General features: G+C 40.1%; 1 protein-coding gene across 1 annotated transcript; it reads right to left on the bottom strand.

The window, feature by feature from the left end:
• Positions 1-7,336: 7,336 nt before the first annotated feature.
• Positions 7,337-22,786, bottom strand: matk (megakaryocyte-associated tyrosine kinase). Its single transcript, XM_069150490.1, has 13 exons — positions 22,565-22,786; positions 22,211-22,258; positions 20,612-20,725; positions 20,405-20,520; positions 19,756-19,975; positions 18,293-18,386; positions 18,070-18,135; positions 17,812-17,911; positions 17,515-17,599; positions 16,524-16,597; positions 16,148-16,343; positions 15,487-15,573; positions 7,337-11,922 (listed from the first exon to the last, which is right to left on the bottom strand). Exons 2-13 carry the CDS (start codon positions 22,217-22,219, stop codon positions 11,722-11,724), a joined length of 1,362 nt encoding a protein of 453 aa, XP_069006591.1. The 5' UTR covers positions 22,220-22,258; positions 22,565-22,786; the 3' UTR covers positions 7,337-11,721.
• Between the last annotated feature and the right edge of the window lie 74 nt (positions 22,787-22,860).

The raw sequence follows: 22,860 nt of genomic DNA on the forward strand, positions 1-22,860 counted from the left end.
GTTCCTCTCAGCAGCTCACCCTCCAACTTCTCTCTTGCCAGATCCACTATGTGCACCGCCTGCAGTCTCTCAGCTCTGCTTACCTCGCATCTCTCTAAGTAGTTTCCCTGTGTGAGACAAACAGTCCTGACAGAAACACTCCAAGAGAGTACAACTGAGAAAAGCCACCCGGTGCAAAGAGCATTCAGCAACTGAGTTCAGACGCCATCCACTCCGGCTCAGAGAGGAGAGTGGGAGAGGAGGGAGACGGCGAGGGAGAGGTGGACAAAGCTGAGGCGGCGTAGGAGGTGAAACGAGGGGATTATAGGACAGGATTGTTAATTGCAATCCTTCCCCTTTAAGAGTGATTGACAGAGGTTTTTTGCTCAAGTAACTGTTTTAAATGTCTCCTCCATTCACTCCCGCAGGAGAAGGCCGGGCGAGTGAAGCCCAGACGAGACTTTCTTTCATTAATTTATTGTTTAAAAGACAAAAGAATCACTGAAAGTTTTCACCGAGCACACCCAGCCCCCATTATGTGGAACTACATGAAGAGAAGAAACTTTAAAACTGCAACATGATGTACGTTGTACAAAAAACAAATCACAGAAATCTATATGGGGATTTAAATAACAATTTATTTTTACATTTATTTCAAGCTCTAAAATGATAAAAAGGAAGTCAGATCTTGGTCTTAAATTATGTTTTATTTTGGGTTACACTTGTGAGTGATTTGTTTTTCTTCATCTGATCTGACAAACATTTTTAGATTTACAAGGTAAGTCAAATGAAAAAATAGTCACGATATACAACAACTCAATTATTGATATATTTACAAGAGGAAAGTACAAATATACAATATAAAACAGATCTGCCATCATAAATGTAATTATATAGTTCATTGTGAAGTTAATATATAGTTATTATTGTGTTTTCTTAGATATGAAAATTATTTGCAGTAGCTATTGCCAGCTTGTCATTTGTGAGAAGGAACTGGAAAGTATTTTAATCCTTTTGCGTATTACCCTTTTACTTCCACTATTATTTCCCTTCTTATTTCACTTGCATGTTAAAAAGCAACTTCATGAATACCAGATTTTTAAGGTTTATTTGCTTTGGGAGGATTTTTTTTTTTTATGGCTCTGGGGCAGATGGCACTTTTTGGACAATACTAACTCTTTAATGAAAGGCCAGTTAATGGGCATGCCCAAAGACATGAAACATGTTTCCACGAACACTGAAGTAGGTGGAAGAAAGTTCTTAATGCATCCTTCATAAGAAATTTACACCAAAATAAATCACCATTGAAGTGGTACAGCATTTCTTTAAGCTCTTTGACTGGAGATCTTGTAACACTTTGGATTTAAAACCGTTTCTGTTTTGACAGGAAGAAGAAGAATCATCTTATCTGCCAGTATGTTAAATACATGTTTTTGCACACAGGAACTTCAGTTCTGCATTCAACCCATCCAGAGCAGCTGCAGCATCTAGGGACCTGTTGCGTGTTAGTTGACTTGCTTAAGGGCACTAGTCATGGACATTTTTCCTTAGCGATGTATGGAATCAAACCATCAGCCCCTCTGTCTTTTAACTTTCTGGCCGTCCCAGAGAGCTAACACACTAATCCACAGAGCATGAGCCTAACCACTTGGCTATTGGATCACCTCCAAACAGTCTGGTATGATGACAGTAAACTCCTTAAGGTTGTGATACTTGATGCCGGCTAAAACAAAGTCAAAAGGGTTAGTTTGTTTCATCGAATACTTGAATCTGGTTTCCTTGTGTCTAGGAGCACGAAAAGCAAGTAGAATTCTTAACACAGTGCAGAGATTTCTTGTGAGCTCAAATATCTTTAAAAAACATTTCCAATATTAGATTCTGAACCACAGAAATGTCACCTCCATGTTGGACTAATTCAACCAAGCAAACTTCAGCATGGCTGCACGGTTTATGATAATAAAATAGTCATTAACATTACATTACAGACGCCAACTACATCTGGACCTTATGGACTTAAAATTTACACTCAGCAACCTCACAGATATCCACACTGCTGTACCATAATTTTCCAAGTATTTGATGATGGATGTTATTATTGTGACTATGGTAAGAGAGAGTGCCTTTCTGAGTTTTTCAGGCAATTGGGAGTATTTATCAGGCATCTGGAACAAAAATTAGCAGGGCTTGGGACCAAAAGGTCTCCGGTTTGATGGAGCAGCAAGAAAAACATCCATAGCTGAAGTGCACCTGAGCAAAGTACATCAACCCCAACTGCGCCAGGTGTGTGCGTGTTCACTGATCATGGCTGGGTTAAATGCAGAAGTGAACTTTCTGTGTATTACTATAAACATGTCTGCAACACCCAGGCAAAAACATTCTTATTCTTCAAAAATTAAATGTTGAAACAAAATCGCAGTTCAGTCTGATTATCCGGTGAACTAATAAGTTGAAGTTATAACATGGTGATAAACTGCCTCATGTAATGTCATTTGAAGTAATGTCAGCTGGGGCTCAATAAAATAAGTAAATAAAAAAATATGTTGAGATAGAAAGAAGTGAGTTTATCAGTCTCGAGGCTAGCAGCTCAAGGCTACATTTGCCATGACTAGGATAACATGCGTTACTTTTCTCCTCGCCTGTATTTCTTTAAAACCTGTCCTACTCACCATGTGATTGGCTAGTACTTGTTATCTTTATTAGTTACGTTGGTTAGGTTCAGGCCAAACGCATGAGGAGTGAGGTGGTTTGGGTAAGACTATCAAGATCCGTGCTAATCAAACGGAAGAGTAGGGCTGGGTCTAAATTAAAAATGGTGTGCATAACACACCTGAATCCACGATTGAACAGTCACAGTGCTGGAGTTGCATTGTGGGTAATGTAGCCCAAAAAAATGTTTTTTTTTAAAAAAAGCGTCCAATTGTGGGGATGCAATGCTAAATGCTAAATGACTGACTGTCAGACTGGTATATATACTGTCACTGAGGTACTGCTGTTATAGCTGAATGCAAAAACTAAAAGTTGTTTTAATTAAATTGACAACAAGTGTGGGGAGGAACTCGTTACATCAAAGATATGATTAAATTACATGTATTTTGAACGTTACAGTAACTCAGAAAATAATATGTATTACGGTTACTATTCAAAATGTTGGTGATTACAAAGGGGTCACATCAGAATATAAAAAGCTAATATGTGTAATATAATATTCTGCTGCTTTGTATCTTTTCGCCACGCAGGAATGTCTCCAGGGACCAGATCAATAGTATTAGAATTGATAGTTTTCCAAATATCTAACATCCTTTTAACACATCATTAGAAAAGTAGTCAAAAAGTAACACATTTTAATAAGCTACATTACTTTGACGAAGCAATTAAAACGGTTACATTATTACATTTTCTACAGTGTAATCTTTAACCTTTTGCATTTTAAAGGACCCTTCCCCACACTGTAGATAACTTATTGGTGTAATTTAAAGAAGGCAAATGAGTGAAAGGTCAGTATAGCTCTGGATTCAACAATTTCAATGAAAGTATAGGACAATATAATTACATTATAATATACATCTCTTTAAACTGAAGTATTAACATCATGAATAATCATGTAAATTTCAGAGCAGAAATTACTGTCACACAATAAGAATATTTATATTCCCTGAACAACCGTCCATCCCCATTAGAGCCAGCAGTGTGTTGGCAGAGGGACTCTCATTGCCTACAAGCTTATGGTGCAATGATAGTCTAAGGTGCTCATTTTACCCTCATGATTTTGTTTATACATTTTTGTCCTTACGCAGATTCTCCGTTATCCCAAATGAGCACAAATTGGTTAAGAAGGAGCAGTGTAGTTATCAAGCTGCTTAGTTTTATCAGATGACATTGTAAGTCCCCCTGATCCTATTAGAGGTAAAAGCAGCTAACGTGTAAATGCGCAGTGTCAGCTTAGTGAGGGAGGTGGAGAGAGAAAGAGGAGGAGGACGGGACGGAGAAGGAGGGAAGGGAAGGATGAGAGAGAGGGTGAGGCGGAGGGAAGGCTGAGGAGGTGGTGTGGCAAGGAGGAATTCATGTGACTGTCGAGATGTCTGTTATTCTCGCACGCACGCACGCACGCACGCTCGCTCGCACCTCGCACGCACCCCTGACCATCCCCGACCTGTTTCATATTTTTACAGCAATATATTGGGTGGGGTGGGGGTAGTGGAGAATTATCAGCACAACCGTGTTTCCAAAAAAGTTGTAAAATGTAAAAACAAAAAAATACAGAATGCAATGATTTGCTAATCATATAAACCCATATTTAATTGAAAATAGACCAGAGACAACATATCAATTGTGGAAACTAAGAAATCTTATTGTTTTATGAAAAATATTTGCTCATTTTGAATTTGATGCCAGCAACACATCCCAAAACAGGCAGCGGCATGTTTACCACTGTGTTGCATCACCACTTCTTTTAACAACACTCTGTAAATGTTTGGGAACTGACGAAACCAGTTTCTGGAGTTTTGAAAGTGAAATGTTGTCTTATTATTGCCTGATATTCAGCTGCGCAACAGTTCGTGGTCTTCTTTTTAGTATTTTTTCTTTTAAAATATTTTAAACGGGTGACAGGTCTGGACTGCAGGCAGGCCAGTTCAGCACCCGGACTCTTCTACTAGAGAACCATGATGTTGAAATCTGTGGTTTGGCATTGTTTTGCTGATACAAGCGAGGTCTTCCCTGAAAAAGACGTTGACTGGGTGGCAACATATGTTGCTCCAAAACTTGTGTATATCATTTAGCATTAATGGTGTCTTGGTCTTTTTTCTAATTAATATGGGTTTTCATGATTTGCAAATCATTGCATTGTTTTTATTTACATATAAAACAGTGTCCCAACTTTTTTGGAAACAGTGTATTTGAATACTGTGATATTTAATTATGGCCCTGCTGCAACCACAGTAATCAGTTGATGAAATGCTAATTTGCTTTGGCAGTAATGCTATTGCAGGTAGTTAGGTGAAGGTGCTAACAACTGTAGCTCTAAACAGACTGTTTAAGCCACTGTTTACACTTTGGACAAACAGGCATACAGATCAATGTGGCCAAGCCGTGGCTTTTATTTGTTCCAAAACACTGGAGCTTACACTTCCCACAATGCACCTCGACAGCGTCTGTTGTTTGAACCTCACCGTCTTAGCTGGTAAACACTCGTCTTTTTTTAACCCCCGAGTCAATGTTTGTAAAGTTTCAGTCACCGAATAATAACATTTGAGCTTTAGCTAAATTGGCAAATGTTTCAGGATTTTGATCCACTCGTTGTGGATAATTAGATCTATTATCATGGCTTACACCTCTTGCTTAAAGTGATGCTCTGATATTACTTAGCTCCTTACATCTAACAAGCTCTCGAGATCGGAGCCAAAACTTTCTTACACGTCTGATCGCGTCATTGTAGGGTTGGTGTCAAGACCCTTTACTGAATGCAAAACAGTAGATACGCAGATTGTGACACATTATAACTTATGCATCGGAGCCATATTTAGCTTAAAGTTGGATTTAATCTGATAGTGACTTTGTTTCTGAATTCAGTTATTTGCAACAGATAAACTGCCAACCTTTTCAGTGTTGTGGAAATCTGCAAAAGGAACTGATTGAGCAAAAACTATTATTGCCTTAATGTTGTGCAGTGTGTAGTTATATCTGTATCTAGCCAGATGAGCATGGGGAGTGGACACCCAGGAGAAAGTAGATCTATAAAATGTTTATGAAATGAAAACTTTTCCTGTATTATTAAAATCAGAAACCACTATTCCAGTATTTTCAGAGTAAAAAGTAAAAATATGTGGAAATGAAAGTATCATTGAATCAGTGCACATTATCCATCCACAAACAAACAGACAGCTGCTCTTGACCTTATTTTTATATGTAATTGAATTAGAGGTGCCCCCCATCCTTCCCCCCAGCAGGTTAATCGTGGCAGCATGTTTCGGCTCATCCTGATTGGTTCACTAATATGACTGTCAGCAGCAACAAGATGAATTTCAGCTGAAAAATTAGTTTTCTCTCTGACTTTGAGACTGCACTCTTACTTGTTATTTGTCAAATTTGAAACTAAACTAAATAGTGGCATGTACACAAGTTTGGGGACCTTCCTTCTTCTTAAGTGTCAGAACTTCATTAATTTGTTAATTGACTTATTAGGACTTGTACGGCAGGCCATCGGTTGTCATTAGAGATCGTCAGCTAATGAAATTTCAGCGCTGGTAAGCTTTCTTAAAGTCTTGTGGTAGAATTCAACAACAAGGATCCTCAATGCGACTGAGGAAATGAAAATGAAGGAAGCTGACAAAGCCGAGGAAGCAGGACTAAAAGAAGATGTCAAAGGGTTTCCAGTCTGCGAATAGATCCGGAAGCTCAAGAAAACTTTTTGATAAAACGTCACCTCTGATGGGCAGACAGGAAACGATAACCTCAAGTGTGACTGCTAAGAAGCTGCAGGATGCTGTCACAGGATGTGGTGCAACGTTACAGGGTCTTCATCGAAGAGGCACCAGAGGAAAATTTCTCCTGCAACCTCATCACAGAAGCCAACGTTTAAACGATGCAAAGCAAAGAGTCATTTTTAAAACAAGTGCTGCGGACTGGGAAATTGGAAAAGTGTTTGATGAGAAGAACGTGCTGCCATCTGTGAAGCGTGGGGGTGGGAATATTCAGCTTTGGAGTTGTGTTCACAGAGACAACTATAGGATAACTGGGACCATGAGAAAGACAAATGTCCTTCAGGACAACAATGTGATGCAGAAGGTTACAGAGATGATAAGGTGGGAAGATCCTTTGCCTGTTAGAAGAGTTCAGAGTTCAGCCAGGTCCGCGATTCATACCGACTCTGCTAAGCTTGACCTACTTACATATAGTACTTTGTGTTCTGGCCTAATTTATAGTTGGCAGAAAAGGTGAATCCGGGCTGCACTATTGACCCCGTATTCACGTCACTCGATGACTGATCCCAGTGTAAGTAATTGGGTAAAAGAGCTTTTCTTTAAAAAGTGTGTGTGTGAGTGATCAGCCTCAGAGCAGAAGGTGCATCACTTGTATAAAGGTGGTATGCATTGATCAAGAGGAAAGTTCTGTGGCAGGAATTATTAAAAGGAGTGAGACATAAAACTCAAAATGACTAGTTTTGGCACAGATAAAACTTCTGCCAACCAATGTGGTGGATCGACTCAATAATAGATGGATTCGCTGACCAACTAATGTGACAGTGAAGAAGTTCTCATATCCTTCTCTTAAGTAAAAGTAGCAACACCACTTTATAGAAATACTCTGTAATATTTTTAATATATAACATATTTTCAAATTACATTTGAACATGTTTTTATCTTCCTTCGAATAATTGTTTTATGTGAAACACTGCATGTACTTTTCTTGCTGTAAAGCACTTTAAGCTGCATTTCTTGTATGAAATGTATTAGGTTATAATCATTATGATAAGTAAAAGGCTGTATTTAAATTGTTTCCTAAGAATTAAGTAAATCATAACACCGTAATTATAGAATGCTCAAAATAATGTACTCAGAAGTGTCCCTTTCAAATCTTGGCCCCAATTAAAACATTTTCCCAGAGTTCCCAGGTCCCAAAACTGTGCAGAGATGGCAAGTAAACCAATAATCGTAATGGATAAAAACATATGCAAATATCACACCTGAGAAGTTGCCTTTTAAAGCCAATCAGTCTGGCTTACCACACTAAAGAAGGGTTGCAGTTGATTTCTTTAGCAGAGGAAGATTGCTCTCCAGGGATGAGCAGCTCCTGCCATGATACAATTTTCTAGGAAGAGCATCTTTAATCCAATACCTATATTGGCTCAGACAGCTGGGCTGCTGCTTTGGTAGTGACCTCAGACCGGCATGAGCTTCTTAGCGTATCTATGGTAAACAAAACTGTGAGGTACGGTGCCACGGCTGACATCCATTCATTTTACATGACACAGTTGTTGTTGGACATGGAACGTCGTGGAGACGCAACTTTTGAAAGGCCAAAAATAAGGCTTATATTGCGCAGCCTGTAAGTCGAGGCACAGGGACACCAGCAAACTGGATTTTAAAAGGTAAATAGTGACGAAGTCCAGACTCTCAGCTTTAATTTGTTTACATCCACATTTAAACTACTAGGTGTGACTGCAGGATTGTTGCAGTAAATCATCCCCGTCAATGAAAAAACTATGAAAAAATGGGAGTTGCTGCAGTACAGGCCTGCTGGAGCATCACCAGGGACGAGTGTCTACTGACGTCTACAGGTAAAACACTCCAGCCGGTCATCCTCTACAAAGGGTTTACAAACAAAAATAACACATTAGGACTACAAGGTGATCTCAGTTTGTCCAACTGCAGCTGGTCCCATTATAATGTCCCGTAAATGTTACAATTGATTAATGCATCCTGAAATCTGAAGCTCAAAGTCAACATTTCAGGCTCATAGTGATGTGCAAGGACACAATAAGATTGTGTTAATGGCATCCTACTTGTGGGCTGCACTGCATGTCTGCCCTTGTCTATCCTCTGTAACCACTGAAAACAACTGCTGACAGCTCATCGTCTGTCAATGCATGCCGCTACGGCAGCATTAGCTCAGTGCTAAGTATTAGTAGAAAGCGCACTTTAGAAGGCATTAGACCATCTGAGAAAAACATCTCACCCACTGACATATGGTTACCAGGAAAGCTTTGGCCCGATATCTCCACACACACACACACACACACACACACACACACACACACACACACACACACACACACACACACACACATACACAACAGCAGGGAAATATCTGCCGATATTCGTAGAGCTCATCCTTAGCAAAGGAAGCACATTATTATTATCTTCGTTTATTTATTTTACATTTGGTTCCTTTATAAATCCTTGCGCAGAGAATTGCCGCTCATCCCATTAGAGAGCTTCAGAAAAACACCGAGCAGATTGGACAAATCGTGGAGGACCCGCGCTCTCGCTGTGTGATAACGAGAGGCAGAGGATCAAGCCTCAATTTGTGCTCCGTCTCTTGAGACACTGACAAATACCAGGCTTACGTAGACTTAAATCAAATGACATCTTTAATTCTGTCTTGTGACAAAAAAGAGGCTTCATTTTGTGATGAGATTTGCGGTGAAAATGTTTTAGTATTATCAGGAAAATGAAAATTTTACTGCATTTTTTTTTAGAAGCAGCTGACAATCACATACTTTGAAATGAGCAATATGTGTCCTGTGATAAATAGAGTGTGTGAAATAAACATCTGAAGTCCAATAGATTAGGGAAAGCACAAAATATACCTGCAAAAAGCCCACGAGATCCCAGGAGGACAGTGGATAACACAAAGTCACTCCTATAATCCCAAAATCCAAATAAGGATGGAAGAGAAAGTAATAATAAATGCAGTATTTCCTATAGATTTAGTCCTGTGAAAGAAATTAAATTTGAATGAATTGAATCAAAGTCTACACCAAGTACTCTGACCAGTGGAGTGAGATGGACAAAGGGACAAAAAACAACATTAGGCTTGGTTTCTAAAAAAACAAAAACAAAACAAAACATTATAAAGGAACCCCCAAGATCATCTTCGACCACGACATTCATAAAAGTCAGAAAGAAGTCCTGCGAAACCCTCCTAATGTTTGAACTTGTCCATTTCTATCCTCCCTTTCTCTTTCCGAGTGGTATGTTTCTTATTTTTCTGGCATCTCTCTCTGACATAAATACAAACTACACCTGCCGACTTTACATGTAAAACAATTCTTTTTTAAATAATATCATATTCAGACATCAATAACAGACACTAACTAAATTCACTTTCAAACATTTAACATGTCATTCAGAAGATTCAGACTCCGTGTGCAGTATTTCTACAACACTATGGCACTGCCACTCATATCCATTCTATGAAATACTACTTTATGGTGATACTCTTATATTTTTGTCAGCTGTCAACAAATCCCATAAAAAAAACAAAAACAATGTGGCAGTCCATTTCTCAATACTTTGGGATATCCCTTCTTCTGTCTGTGGCTCATTTGTTCCGATCAATGTAAATCTTAAAAGGAGCGCGACAAAGGTAACGTTTAGTTTCCTTTACAAAACAGAGAGGCACAGGAGATTTTAACTATTCAAAAAAAAAAAATCATGAAACAGCGCATTTGTTGGAGAGTTTTCAGCTGCAGATTTGGCGAGCGTTCAGCAGCCAGTTGGTGTGTGTGAGACTCAAAATGAACTGTTCTTTCTAAGTCTACCCATTCAAATTGTGGCTTATTGCTGTGTTTCTAAAGAACACGAGCATAGTAGAGAGGAATAAGTTATATCAGGATATAGCTAAACACTCAACACTGGTTAATACTTCAATTAATTCTTTGCTGATTTTTGTCTTGTCATTGTATTTGTTGACTTAAAGAAAAATACAAGATATCACCAGACTTATCATTCAAGCTAACCGTGAACATGTTTTGGTCACCGGCTCAGTGCTACAAGCATAGCGTCACCTGACCGAGTGGCAGAGCATTGTCCTGTGAATTGCATTCCCTTTTAGTTCTTAATGTCCAGATTGAAGCTCCGCCGTAGATGCAACTCACACAAAGAAGAAAACAAGATCAAGAGTCATGTAATTTAACTAAATGCTGATGTCAACATGCTAACGTGCACAGTGACGGGAGTAACATGTTGATGCCAGCCATATGATCTTTATCATGTTTAACATCTTAGGCCGTGTCTCATTTTGCATACATACTTGCAGATGTTATTTGGAGTGCACAAGTATGACAAGTATGGCAACATGCAGTGGACTATGCATACTTTTAACTATGAAATATCGAGCGCTTTTCACCCTCGACAGTTATCATCAGGGCTACGTAGCAGAAGTGGAGGGACCACCGACCTACTTTCAACCTGCTGAAATTGGCAGCAAATAAAATGACCAAACAAAGATGGCAGATATTTTGGCAGTGGGATGCATTCAAATGTTACAGTCATCATTTCTGGTTTGTGCAAAACGTCTGTGTCGATTTGAGAAAACCCGAAACTGTCAAAATTCATGCGCAGCTCCAGTAAATGTACTAACGTGGAAGTGTACAGACGGAAACACGCAAATTAAGGTCCCTAGTTTATGTTGTTGGCACGCTAGCATTTTCTAATTAGCATAACATTGTAATTGGTTTTGCATTATGGATATGTACATTGAAATTTTAACCATAGAGGAAAAAATTAAAGGTCGACCAAAGTAATGAAAATTCATCCATCAAATAGTTGTTGACACATTTCTGTAAAAAAAAATAAATAAATAAAAATAAAAATAAAAATAAGGGAACCTCCTGGTGGTGGCGCTCAAAGAGAAGTGAAGACATCACTTAAGTCTTTGAGGTGAATTGTCTGTACAATGCTTAATGGAAAATCCTGTGGGTTTTCCAGTTTAAACCAAAGTGATGAACCGGTTCACAGACAGACGTTATCATCCATATTGACATGCTGCTAGTGTGGCACAAAAATCTGATGGTGAACCTGCCTTGTTCGGATTTACACAGTTTTGTTCTGCTCAGACCCAAAAGGCAAAGCTTAATAAGTTCATAGCTCCAGAGTTTTATAAATCACAACTTTACCCTCCACTAGATTAAACAAGGAGGGGTAGCATCATGTGTTTTACCTGACCCAGAGCTGGTACTCCGTTTCCAACATTGTAAACAACTCAAGAACAAAATCCATATCCAGATCCAGACCTGATCCCTTACGAACACTCCGACACGGGGCCCAAGGTGAGTTTACCCATCTCCCGTTCAAGTTTCTCCCTCAGCTTGGAAAAGCCAGGTCTTCTGCGAGGCTCCTGATCCCAGCAAAGCCTCATCAGGTCATAAACACTGGGGGGACAGTCGTCTGGAGCCTCCATGCGATAACCTCCCTCCACTCGCTCCTTCACATCCTTTAGAGACTACAGCAAAGGAGCAACAAGGGAGACAGAGGCAGGATTGATTTTTTGCAAACTGATAATTGTTAAACAGGTTTTTATCTGAATTAAAAGCAATTCCAACAAAACGGTTTAGCTGGAGTAAAAAAAAAACAATCACTAGAGGCAGTGACAGGAAAGCGTTATGACTGCTTTGGCAAAGTTCAGTACTCATTAACACAATAAGCACCTCAAAATGTCAGATAGTAGGGGAAATTAAAACAACTTTACGACATAAATCATGCACACCCCTCAGATTTATCTTAAGACCCTTCTTCTTGGAACCACTGACTGAACAACCTCACCATACATAAAGTAGAAAAACATGCTACAATTTTAAACTACAACTCTAATAAAGCAATATATAAGATAAGATTGACTTTATTAATCCCACAATGGGGAAACTCAATATATATACATCCGTTACAAGTCATTTTCTCTGTCTGTTTTAACTTGATGAGGATTTTTACGCACGCACGCACGCACACACACACACACACACACAATATTGAGTTTCCATGACTTTAGGGGACCTTACACTGACAGCCTCAAACCATAGCCATAACCACTGTGATACTTACCTGATCTTAACTCTTACTCTGACCTTAAACGCCACCTAATCTCACTCCCACTGTAAACTGATGCTGTGTTCTAAATCACGTACTTAGGCGACGTAATTACACCTGCTATTTTGAGTGTTTCCAGTGCACTAACAGTATCTAATTGATGTACCCATACGGCTCCATAAATTGCGTATGAAACGATAAGACACTTTTCACCCTCAACGCTCGCCATTATGGCTATGTAGCTGAAAGGGAGGGAATTACCGACCTGCAGTATTTTCAAACTGTTGCGGCCGAGAAAGCAGCAGCCGTAGTGAAACACCACACAAAAGTACCACTATGCTGTTGGACAGATTCCATGAGTATGTTTATTGTGTGTGTTAAACAGAGGCATTTCTGGGTAAAATAATCAAAGCCGGCAGACGGATTTATTTGGAACGCAGTCCAAGTCTTCACTCTAAAATTTAATGACTTAAGGATTGTATTTTTGTCCACCTGAGTGCAGCACAGTGCATCTAAGGTGCAGGTAGGTGTGGCTAACTTGTTTGGTATTTTGGTAGAAACAAACGCAGGCGCATTGCAGCACAGTGGGAAAGTAAGAGGAATAGATAATTGGAAGGTGTACCACAGCCGAGGTTAATCATGGCCAATCAAATCAGCTCCTCTCACTCCTTTTAAGACCGTTGCGATGCAGCAGACTGTCAGTTTCTTATGAATGAAGAAAGAGCAGACCGACACCACCATCCAAACTTTACACTGGAAGAAACATATTTGCCTTGAGGTAGCTCTTACTACAACTATTATGAGAACTGCCGCCACAAAACCTGCATCTTATAGACGTGTGAACAAAGAACACTCATCTAATACAGTGAAATCAGTCGTTGAAACGATGTTGAGGAGTGAGCAAAGGTAAATTACGCACACTTAAAGCTCCCTACACAATTAATGTATCAACAACACTGATGAAGAGCAATGTGCTCCAAACGTTACTGATGTTCTGGTGTTAATAAATAAACTGCATTGATGTTTAGAGTGTGCCTAATTTAATTTGCGATCATTAATTAAATGACCTAAGATGCTGTATGTAAACTGCTTTAACTTTATGTGCATAAATGATGCATTGTCACACTCTGTGGTCTTGCATCTTGCACGGCTGGCGAGACTACTAAAGCAGATGAGTAAATAGGAAGGTTTTTGAATTGTTACCTCTTCATGGGTGAGTCTGACTACTGCGTCATGACGCACGGAAACTGCCTGTTTCACATCAAAGTCAAAATGTCTTATAAAAAAAAAAAAAAAAATCTTTAATTATTTATGTCAATGGTTTTAAATACGCAGGACATGCACCAAACCTGTCTGTAATTTTAGATAGGTCTGTTCATGTGCACTCTGGGGCTCTGAAGCCACAGAAATAGGCCTCCAGAGCAGCGAGTTCACCTCAGCGCTGACACCAAAATAGCACTGCACCAGCGCTTCTTCAACCATACACCCCCTGTTGCGCAGTTCCGCTCATCTTAGTGCAGCCAGGTTCACCTTGGTCTACGAAAATTTCAAAGCGCCGCAAAGCCCGGTGACTTCACCAAAATACCAATGAACCTGGATTTGTGTTGCGTTTGTGTTGTCCTGGGACAAAAAATAGGGCCCTTACTCTTAGTCTTCACGAGGGAGGCAGGTCCCCACAATGTGACAGCGTAAACCAACTTATGTCCCTACAGTAGTACACACACACAGACAAACACTTACACTCCTTCTTGGTACCTTTTTTTTTCTCAGTGTCAGCTTGGTCTCTCTGCCAACAGATAACAAATTAATAGGTGCAAAGTTTAATTGAGGGAAATTAAACTTGACCCAAATAAATCAACCTGCGTATATGTTAAACAGGCTGTAATTAGCAGGTAATCATCTTGAATTTAAAAGGGCACCACCTGAAGTAAGGTGCAAAAGATTCACCGAAGTCATGTGGTACTAACTACCCCTTCATTTAATGCCACCTGATCCTGCTGATCCTGATGTCCTCACTGAACCTCGATCGAATTACCACAGTGGTCAGGGAAGCACAGATTACCCGAGAGAGACTAGTGTGACAAACAGAGCTGTGTTTCAGTAACACAGGTTCCTCCCTCTCAGAGTCTCTCTGTCGCAGTCGACTTGTCCAAGACATCCTCTGACATTAACCTCTGCTCCCTGTCAGCACTTACATACATTACATACACTGACGTCACAGACAGAGAGACTTCCTCTTGCTACAACAAAAGTCCATTAAGTAAATTAAGTCACTACCTGAGAATAATGAGATTATTTCTACATGTTGTCCAATCACAATGCACAGCACAGCTCGTGTTCACTGTTAAACCTCTATCCTCACTGACGCACTATTATGATCCGAGTGACCTGAAGGGACTTCCTGCTCAGCTGCTGTAAGTCGATCCAGTGATGACGACCTGGTGACGAATCTGACCACTAGGCCTGGCAACTTTTCCACTGACAAACCTACTATGTGAAAGAGGTGCATCCTGACATGATATGCAAACATGATACTATTTCCTGAGTCCTTATGCTGGAGGAGAAAGTCAGGAAAGTGACCTATTTTGATTCAGAACTTCTCTTTGTGTCAGACTCTTTGTGGCGTGACCTCTCGAAGCATCACATTTGCTGAGAAGAAGATGCTGACTGCTGATTGATTGACAGTAGTGACCCATCATAAAGCCACATCTTGTCATTTTTACAATTTGGCTTGTTAGGTAAACTTGTGATCTGGCTGGAGAGTTTTTTAGGAGAGAGCTAGGCTGTTTCCCCTGTTTCCTTATGTTTCCACTCTTTATGCTAAGCTAAGCAGCTGCTGCTGGCTCCATATTTATTGTAAAGATATGACAATGGTAGCAATCTTCAATCCTAACCCTTTGCAAGAAAGGTAATGATGTTCTATGAGGATGTTGTAACTGACACACAAAAAACACCGACAGTGACACGTACTGGTGCTACATACCATCTTAGGGTAAGGCTGACGACCAAACGAGAAAACCTCCCAAAGAAGAACACCGTAGCTCCAAACATCTGACTTTGTGGAGAATTTCTGCGTGATGGGAACACATATGTATGTAAAATGTAGTACCTCTTTCTAAGAGGACACACTTTGTAAAAGGTTTTATAGCTTGTTACAAATCCAGTAAATCATCCAACTCTTGCATACTGATTAAAAGAGGAATTAAAGGAAAAGAAAAGGCAATTTATGACAGAGAAACATAAACATCTGGTCCTTCCATCAATTGTTTTCTAGGTAACTAATAATAGCTATGCTTAAAACGAATAAAAAAAAAAGATGATTAAAAAAAGGCCTTATTTTAAGTACCCAAAAGAACAATCATTTTTTCATTGTTAAATTTTTGAATTTTGAATCAAGTAAAACTGTGTTTAGCTATTTTATGTACATACATACACATTAATTGGATTGCAGGGATTCAGTGATCACTAAATGTTAGCACACCAACTGTTAAAATTAGCTGTAGGAGCATTTAGCTGGAATGACCATGGAGTACTAATAATTGTATTTAATCAGGAATATAAGCACAATGTAAAAATATAGATACTCATACAGATACCTAAAAGCAAGTTGAAATAAAAGCAGCGTAGCACCTTCTTAAACTGACCTCTTTCTTCAGAGCTTCCGGTGCGGTCCATTTGATCGGCAGTTTGGCTTTATCGGACACCTTGGAGTCCCCTTTGGTCAGACCGAAGTCGCTGACCTTGGCCACGCTGTCATCAGAGACCAGGACATTGCGAGCTGCCAGATCTCGGTGAACCAGCTTCTTTGACTCGAGATACTCCATCCCTTCACACACATCGCTGACCACAAACATGCACACACAAAAACACACACAGAATACATTGTTAAAGACACACACAGTGTAATGCAGTTAAGAATCCTTGCTTCCCCAAACTCCCTGCACAAATCTGCACACGCTATAGATTTTTCTGTACGCAACATAAAAATAATTGAAGCTTAATTTGAATGTTCAAACTCACAGAGTGAAGCGGAGCAGCTGGACTGAGCTTACAACTGAACGTCCCCTCGACCTGAGAAAGTTAACAAGGTTTCCCTGCAACACACAAACAAGTGATAAAATACAAAATGCTAAACAAAGTGATGCTTTAAATGATTTTTCAAATCTCACCAAAGCACTTAATACAAACCATACTGAGGCCCAGCAACCAACACAATTTCAAAGGTGAGAAAGGTCAAATCTGCAGGTGCATTTTGGCAATTCAAACTGACAGCAAGACATATAATTGTATGATTTTTTTTTTTCAATGTATTTACCCATAATACAAATAAAGCTACTCTCGCAAACTAATAGGTTAATATCCTGATAAAAAATATTTTATTAAAACGCTGCTGGTGGTGAAGTGGCAGAAAGCTTTTTTTGTAGCTGCTCAGTCCACTTTTCTGTTGAGACCAACTTTCCATCCAAATGAAACGCCAAATAGGAAGTCTTCACTGATGCTGTTCGGGAGAAAGCACATTAACTACATTATCCACCAGTCACAAATTTTGATACCTAAAAGAATTTTGATAGGGTGACTAGAGTGTGGCTTTTATTTCCTGAATGTAGTTTTATTTTCGGCTTCACCCTGTTATAACAATAGCATATTTTTTATACAGTCCTATTCAGCTTTAAGTGAGTAGTGGTAAAATAATTCTCTGTTCGCAGCCTAGCCACTTATTTTCTGGGGGGGCGGGGGAGCACAATGAGAACGTAAAATACACAGGATGTATCACTTGTTTTAGGATTCATCGTAGTGGACTGTACAATTTTTGAAGGTACTTATCATGTTTCCTCTCTCTTAATCTTCTTTGATTCCCTTTTACTCATAATAGCTTCAGTGTTTTAAATAAGTGCCACAGTTGGTTTATACACATCCAAGAGAGGACATAGATGAGTGGTGTGTGTGACCAATCTGGATCAAAATGCCAGAGCCAATTTTTTTCTCCCCATCCAGCCCTGGTTAACTGTACCTTCGTCATGAGCTCTGTGACTATGTGAAGTCCTTTGTCAAGGATGACCCCCAACAAGCGCACCAAGTTTTTATGCTGCAGCTTCCTATATGAAGTGAATCCACATGAAAGTAAATCAGGACTGATAGCAGAAAAACCAACCCTAACGCTCCACATTTAAACTGATATAATCACAGTATTTTTCAATGAGCAGACGACATGGACGTGGGCTATTTGCAGTTAATACAAGCCTTTCTGTATTTTGACAGAAGTGGCAAAATGGAAAAACATTTCAAACTGAGAAAATGTGTGACTCACGTCATAACTGTGGTCTCCTGCAGGAACGCCTGAGCTGTGACATCACATTTAATGGTCTTCACTGCCACCCTCTGGCCCATATACTCTCCTTCATAAACAGCTAGGGGTTGAGAGTCACACAATGTTTACCCATCAGAATACATCTGAATAACTGACACTTGTTGCTGACACTTCTTTGCTGAAAGGGTTGTGAGGTTACAAATATAGTTTGATAAAAAAAAAAAAAAAAGAAAGAAAGAAAAAAAAAAGACAGCTTACCCCCAAACTCCCCCTCTCCAATATTCTCTCCCAGTTTGAGCTTTGTGATGTCCAGCAGCCATCCAGCTGCAGAGGACAGATACATGAGCAACTCAACCTCCCACACAACTATTTGACATGCAAAAAATAACCACATCTTTCCAAAGAAGCCCTCATCTTGTGATCATATTTTTACACTCCTACCACAGTTATCTATAGAGGTACTCCTGCACATGAGGCTTACTTTTAGACAGCTCCAGCTCAGCTGACTTGGTTCCTTGTTTCTGTTTGGGCTTCAGAAGAGTTGTAGCAATAGAGCCCTTGTTCTTTGAGTAGAACTGCAAAGATGAAAACACACGACACTGAACACATTCAGTTATTTATAGTAGATGTTTTTCTGTCATCTGGTTACGCTTGGTTTCTCTCTGAATTCTTAAACCATTAAGAGTAGAGGCTGCCACAAACATAAGGTTTATGGATATACAGGTGTATATTGTTTTCTCAATCTCTAGACAGTTTAATGGACTCACTAAAACTCTGACAAGGGCCCCTCTGCATTCAAGAAGGTGTTTGAACACATACTCTGGTGTGACAAAAAAAACAATGACTGCATCCGGTAAATCTATTTAAGGACAGCAGGTTTTAACAGTGAGAACATTCCATTCATGATGTGAGAAACACCACATGGCAGTGTAATGTCTCTGTTTTCTAACAGCTGTAACAGAGTACTGCTGCACCACTAAATGATGAGTTTTAATTTATCATGACACATTTGGCCAGCCTGCTTTAATGGTCTGTAGGCTCTGGGACAAAGCAGGTATGACATGACTCATCTCAACTATTCAGCTGTCCTCCCGCCGTTTGCTTGCAGCAGTAAGTCAGCCGGTCTGACTCAGGCCTGAAGCCATCTGTAGCTCACTGATAAGACGCAGCTGAGCAAGAGCTGCCATCTCTCCAGAGCAAAGCTTTCAATGCACCCTCACACAAACACAGGACAAATACAGATAAACCGTAAAAGGGCTGCACTTTGTAAATATCACTATCACTACTCCATTTCGACTCATGAAGTATATATATTTTTACTCTGCTGTCAGTTTTACTGATGGCTTCCAAACACTGGCCATAAATACAGCAGGCATCAGAGTGCCTGGGACTGTGGCCCTGTGAAGCCTTAAAATGGGGCACTATCCACACACACACACCCCTTTGTCACAGGTTATAGCCAAATAATGACATGACAGGGATTTATTAATACCATTTACTATTACTAGTCTTCGTCACTGTGAGGTTGACATTTCTGATTTTCAGAAAAAATTATTAAATATAAAAAAATTGGTACACACATTCTTCACACACTTTAGGTCACCTTGTCAGATGATCAAATAACTGGAAAACTACTGATGTCTTCCTCAAGAGCATCAGCTTGTGTTTCATACTCATTACAAAATATTACTGCGCTGACATGCTGAAATAGGAATGCAAAAATAGAAAGCATTGAACCTGTGAAACTCCATGTTAACATTATTATTGTGCTCAAAGCACTGCGGTGCTTTAGTGAAATCTCACATAGCCGCAATGGCTGTAGACTCTTGTTCCTTCTCAGATTGGTGACTGTCTGAAATCCCTGTTCTACATTCAGAGTGAAGAAAGTGCATACAACTTTGTTTGACTATCTGAAAGTAGTGCTTGAGTGAGCCCTTTTCCTACCTCTATCATGTCAATAAGGTTGTAGAAAAACTGTGTTTTGTCGATGGTCAGTTTGTTGTCCTGATAAATCACCCGGTAGTGGATGACCTCTCCAGACACACTGACACACAAGACGTAGTCGCCAGGATGACGGATACTCTCTCGCACCAGGAACAGGCCGTCTTCGGCCGGCTGGAGCTTACACACCGCCTCTGGACCAGAGATCTTCCCATGAAACCAGCTGGTGAAAGAAAACAAAGGTTTGGTACCATAAACATTTGCCTAAAATTAATCCTGTGCTTCGTGCACAAGTTGTCAGCAAATCACACTGACACAGTATTCATATGGGGTCACAGATAAGCCCTAAATATCTCACATATTTAACCTGTTCAACAGGCAGGAGGTGAAAGAACAGAGCTATCCAACATTCGGCTGTTAACATCTCAAAAAAAGGAAGTTGGAGTGATTAATGTTCGTTTGCACTTCCAGCATCGGCCCACACTGTGTAGTCACAAGATATGTTTTAAAGGTTGACCGCAGTAGCTAAACTTAGACACAAGACTGCTTCCATGTCAAAGTCACAGTGCATGTGATCTACGTGACAACATAGGGGCATCCCAAAGATATACGAGCCCATAACGTTTACTTGGGAGGTTCAGAGGAGACTTACGGCATGAGACTGAGGCTGGGGTCGACTCGCAGAGCCTCTCTTTCACGCACGTTGTTGGAGTTAATGAGTCCCTCCTCTCCGGTGGTGTTGTGTCTGGCCATGTAGTATCCCTTCTTCTACAAAAGAGCGGAGTCTGATTGTATGAAATTATTCTCACTTACAAACGAACTCCTATACAGCCTCTGTGAAAATAATGAGTGACGATACCGTGCTCGTGTCAACAATAGTGAAGATGTCCCCTTTGTGGTACACCAGTTCTTCAGGTTTGGCTTTCCTGTGGTGCCCCTTTGCTACACACTGTGTCCCAGCAGCCCAACTCATCTGACGAGGAAAAACAGCAGGAGAGGTGTAAAAGTGTAAAATCAACCAGCAGCATTGTCCTTAACCCTTGATAATCAGAAAATAACAACGAAACAAATAACAAAAAACACATTAAAACATTCATGTTAAAAAGTAGCAACCCTATCCCAACTATAACCTTTATCAAAAAGGAGAGTTTTAGGCCTAATCTTAAAATCAGAAAGGGTGTCTGCCTCTCGAACCCAAACTGGGAGCTGGTTCGACAGAAGAGGAACCTGAGGCCTGAAAGCATAAAGCTCTTCCTCCCATTCTACTTTTGGAAATTCCTGGAATCACAACTAAGCCAGCAAAGCGCTCTGTCGGGTAATATGGTCCTATGAGGTCTGTAGGATATGATGGAGCTTTGTCATTGAGGGATTTCAGCAGAAGGATTTTAAACTCTATTCTTCATTTCACTCCAATAAAAGAAAGCTAATATGGGAGAGTAATGATCTCCCTTTCTAAATCCTGTCGGTACTCTTTTTGCAGCATTTTGGATCAACTGGGGGCTTTTCCAAGAGTTATTGGGACATCCTGATAATAAGGATTTACAATATCTGGAAGTAACAAATGCATGGATTACTTTTTCAGCTGAGACAGGATGTTCCTGGTTTTAAACATATTGCACGGATGAAAGACAGCAGTCCGAGAGACTTACTTTATGTGTCAATTGAATGACATATGCTGGTCACAAATAACTCTGAGATTCCCCAGAGAAGCACTGGGGGCCAAGGCAATGTCATTCAGAGTAACTCATGGTTAGATATTCAGTTACTGAGGTGTTTGGGGACAAAAAACATAACTTCAGGTTTAGAAGGATGAAATTACAGGTGATCCAGGCCCTGATGTCTTTAAGACATGCTTATGGTTTGATTAAATGATTTGTTTCAATACAGCTGCATTGGAAATTTATGACTTGAAAAGAAACCTTGTGGTGGACCTAATACAGAACCCTGTGGAACATCAGGATTAACTTTTGTGCGCTGAAGAGTTATTGTTGACATAAACGCAATAAAAATCTGTCTGATGAACCTGCCTTTACTGCAGTTACTTTAATCCTAATGACAGCACAGTGGAGCCTCCCTCCCACCATCCAAAAGACACAGTCAGGTGAATTGGTGATGGAAAAAATTGCCCTTAGGTGTGAATGAGAGCGTGAATGGTCTTTGTTTCTGTCCGTCTTTCTGCTTTGGCCCTGTGATGACTGGTGATCTGTTCAGGGCGTACCCTGCCTTCGCCCAAAGTGAGCTGGGATATTACAGTGATATGCTACAGTCACTACACTGTACTGAAATGTTGTAATCAATGGTGTTAAGAGCGGCACTAAGATTAAGTAAGAAAAGTACAGTCTTTGACATAAACAGGATTTTTCAACAATGAGATTTAAGGGCAGTTAATTGCCACTTAAATGAATTCCAATGAAAGGTAAACTCCACCTGTACACAGCTGCACGTCTACAGTGCCTACCTTTGCCATCAGCAGGGTTGGATGTGAGAATATTTCTGTGTTGAACACCTGTTAAGACAGAAAAGAACAACCAGATACAAAAAAAATATATATATATATTGTAGACTACACAGTAAAGCTACGTTTTATACAGTGTGTACAAAACATAGCTTTACTGTGTAGTCTACATGTATAAACACGAACCTTGAGCTCTCAACAACGGGGCTGTAAATACAGTTTAGACCAGAGAGGATGTTATTGTGCAGAGCAGCTTTCTGTCTGGCTGCTCCTGTCGCACAAATTAAAAGTAGAAGCCAGAGGATAGCTGCCCTGATAGCTTTGTCTGCTCTCTGGTCGACATGAATGTTTCAGTACCTGCGGCTCTGTGGAGAGATGCGGAAAGCCTCCCTCCTCCTCCTCCTCCTTGTACAGGACAGCTGGAGAAACACGCAACCACACACGACGGACGACTTCAAAATCCTCAACAGCTGCTGCAGCCTCCTGGTGTCATTCAGCGGTCACATTTTTCTGTCAAAAATCTCTCCATTGCTGACACCCACCTTCCGCGCGCGTTTCAGTTCAGGACAGGCACTGTGGCGTGAGCTCGCGATCTCTGCCTCTCAACCCACTTCCTCAAAATTATTCTTCAAAGTGTTCTTTAGAATGAATGA

Source organism: Embiotoca jacksoni, unplaced genomic scaffold, assembly GCF_022577435.1.
Source record: "Embiotoca jacksoni isolate LCO1_2020_lvr unplaced genomic scaffold, fEmbJac1.0.p SCAF_16, whole genome shotgun sequence".
Taxonomy (NCBI): Eukaryota; Metazoa; Chordata; class Actinopteri; family Embiotocidae; genus Embiotoca; species Embiotoca jacksoni.

Coding starts and splice junctions, on each gene's coding strand:
- matk (XM_069150490.1), bottom strand. Junction 18,387..19,755: donor ACCTTATTGACATGATAGAG/GTAGGAAAAGGG, acceptor TCATCTTTGCAG/TTCTACTCAAAGAACAAGGG. Junction 18,136..18,292: donor TGAGCTGGAGCTGTCTAAAA/GTAAGCCTCATG, acceptor TGTCCTCTGCAG/CTGGATGGCTGCTGGACATC.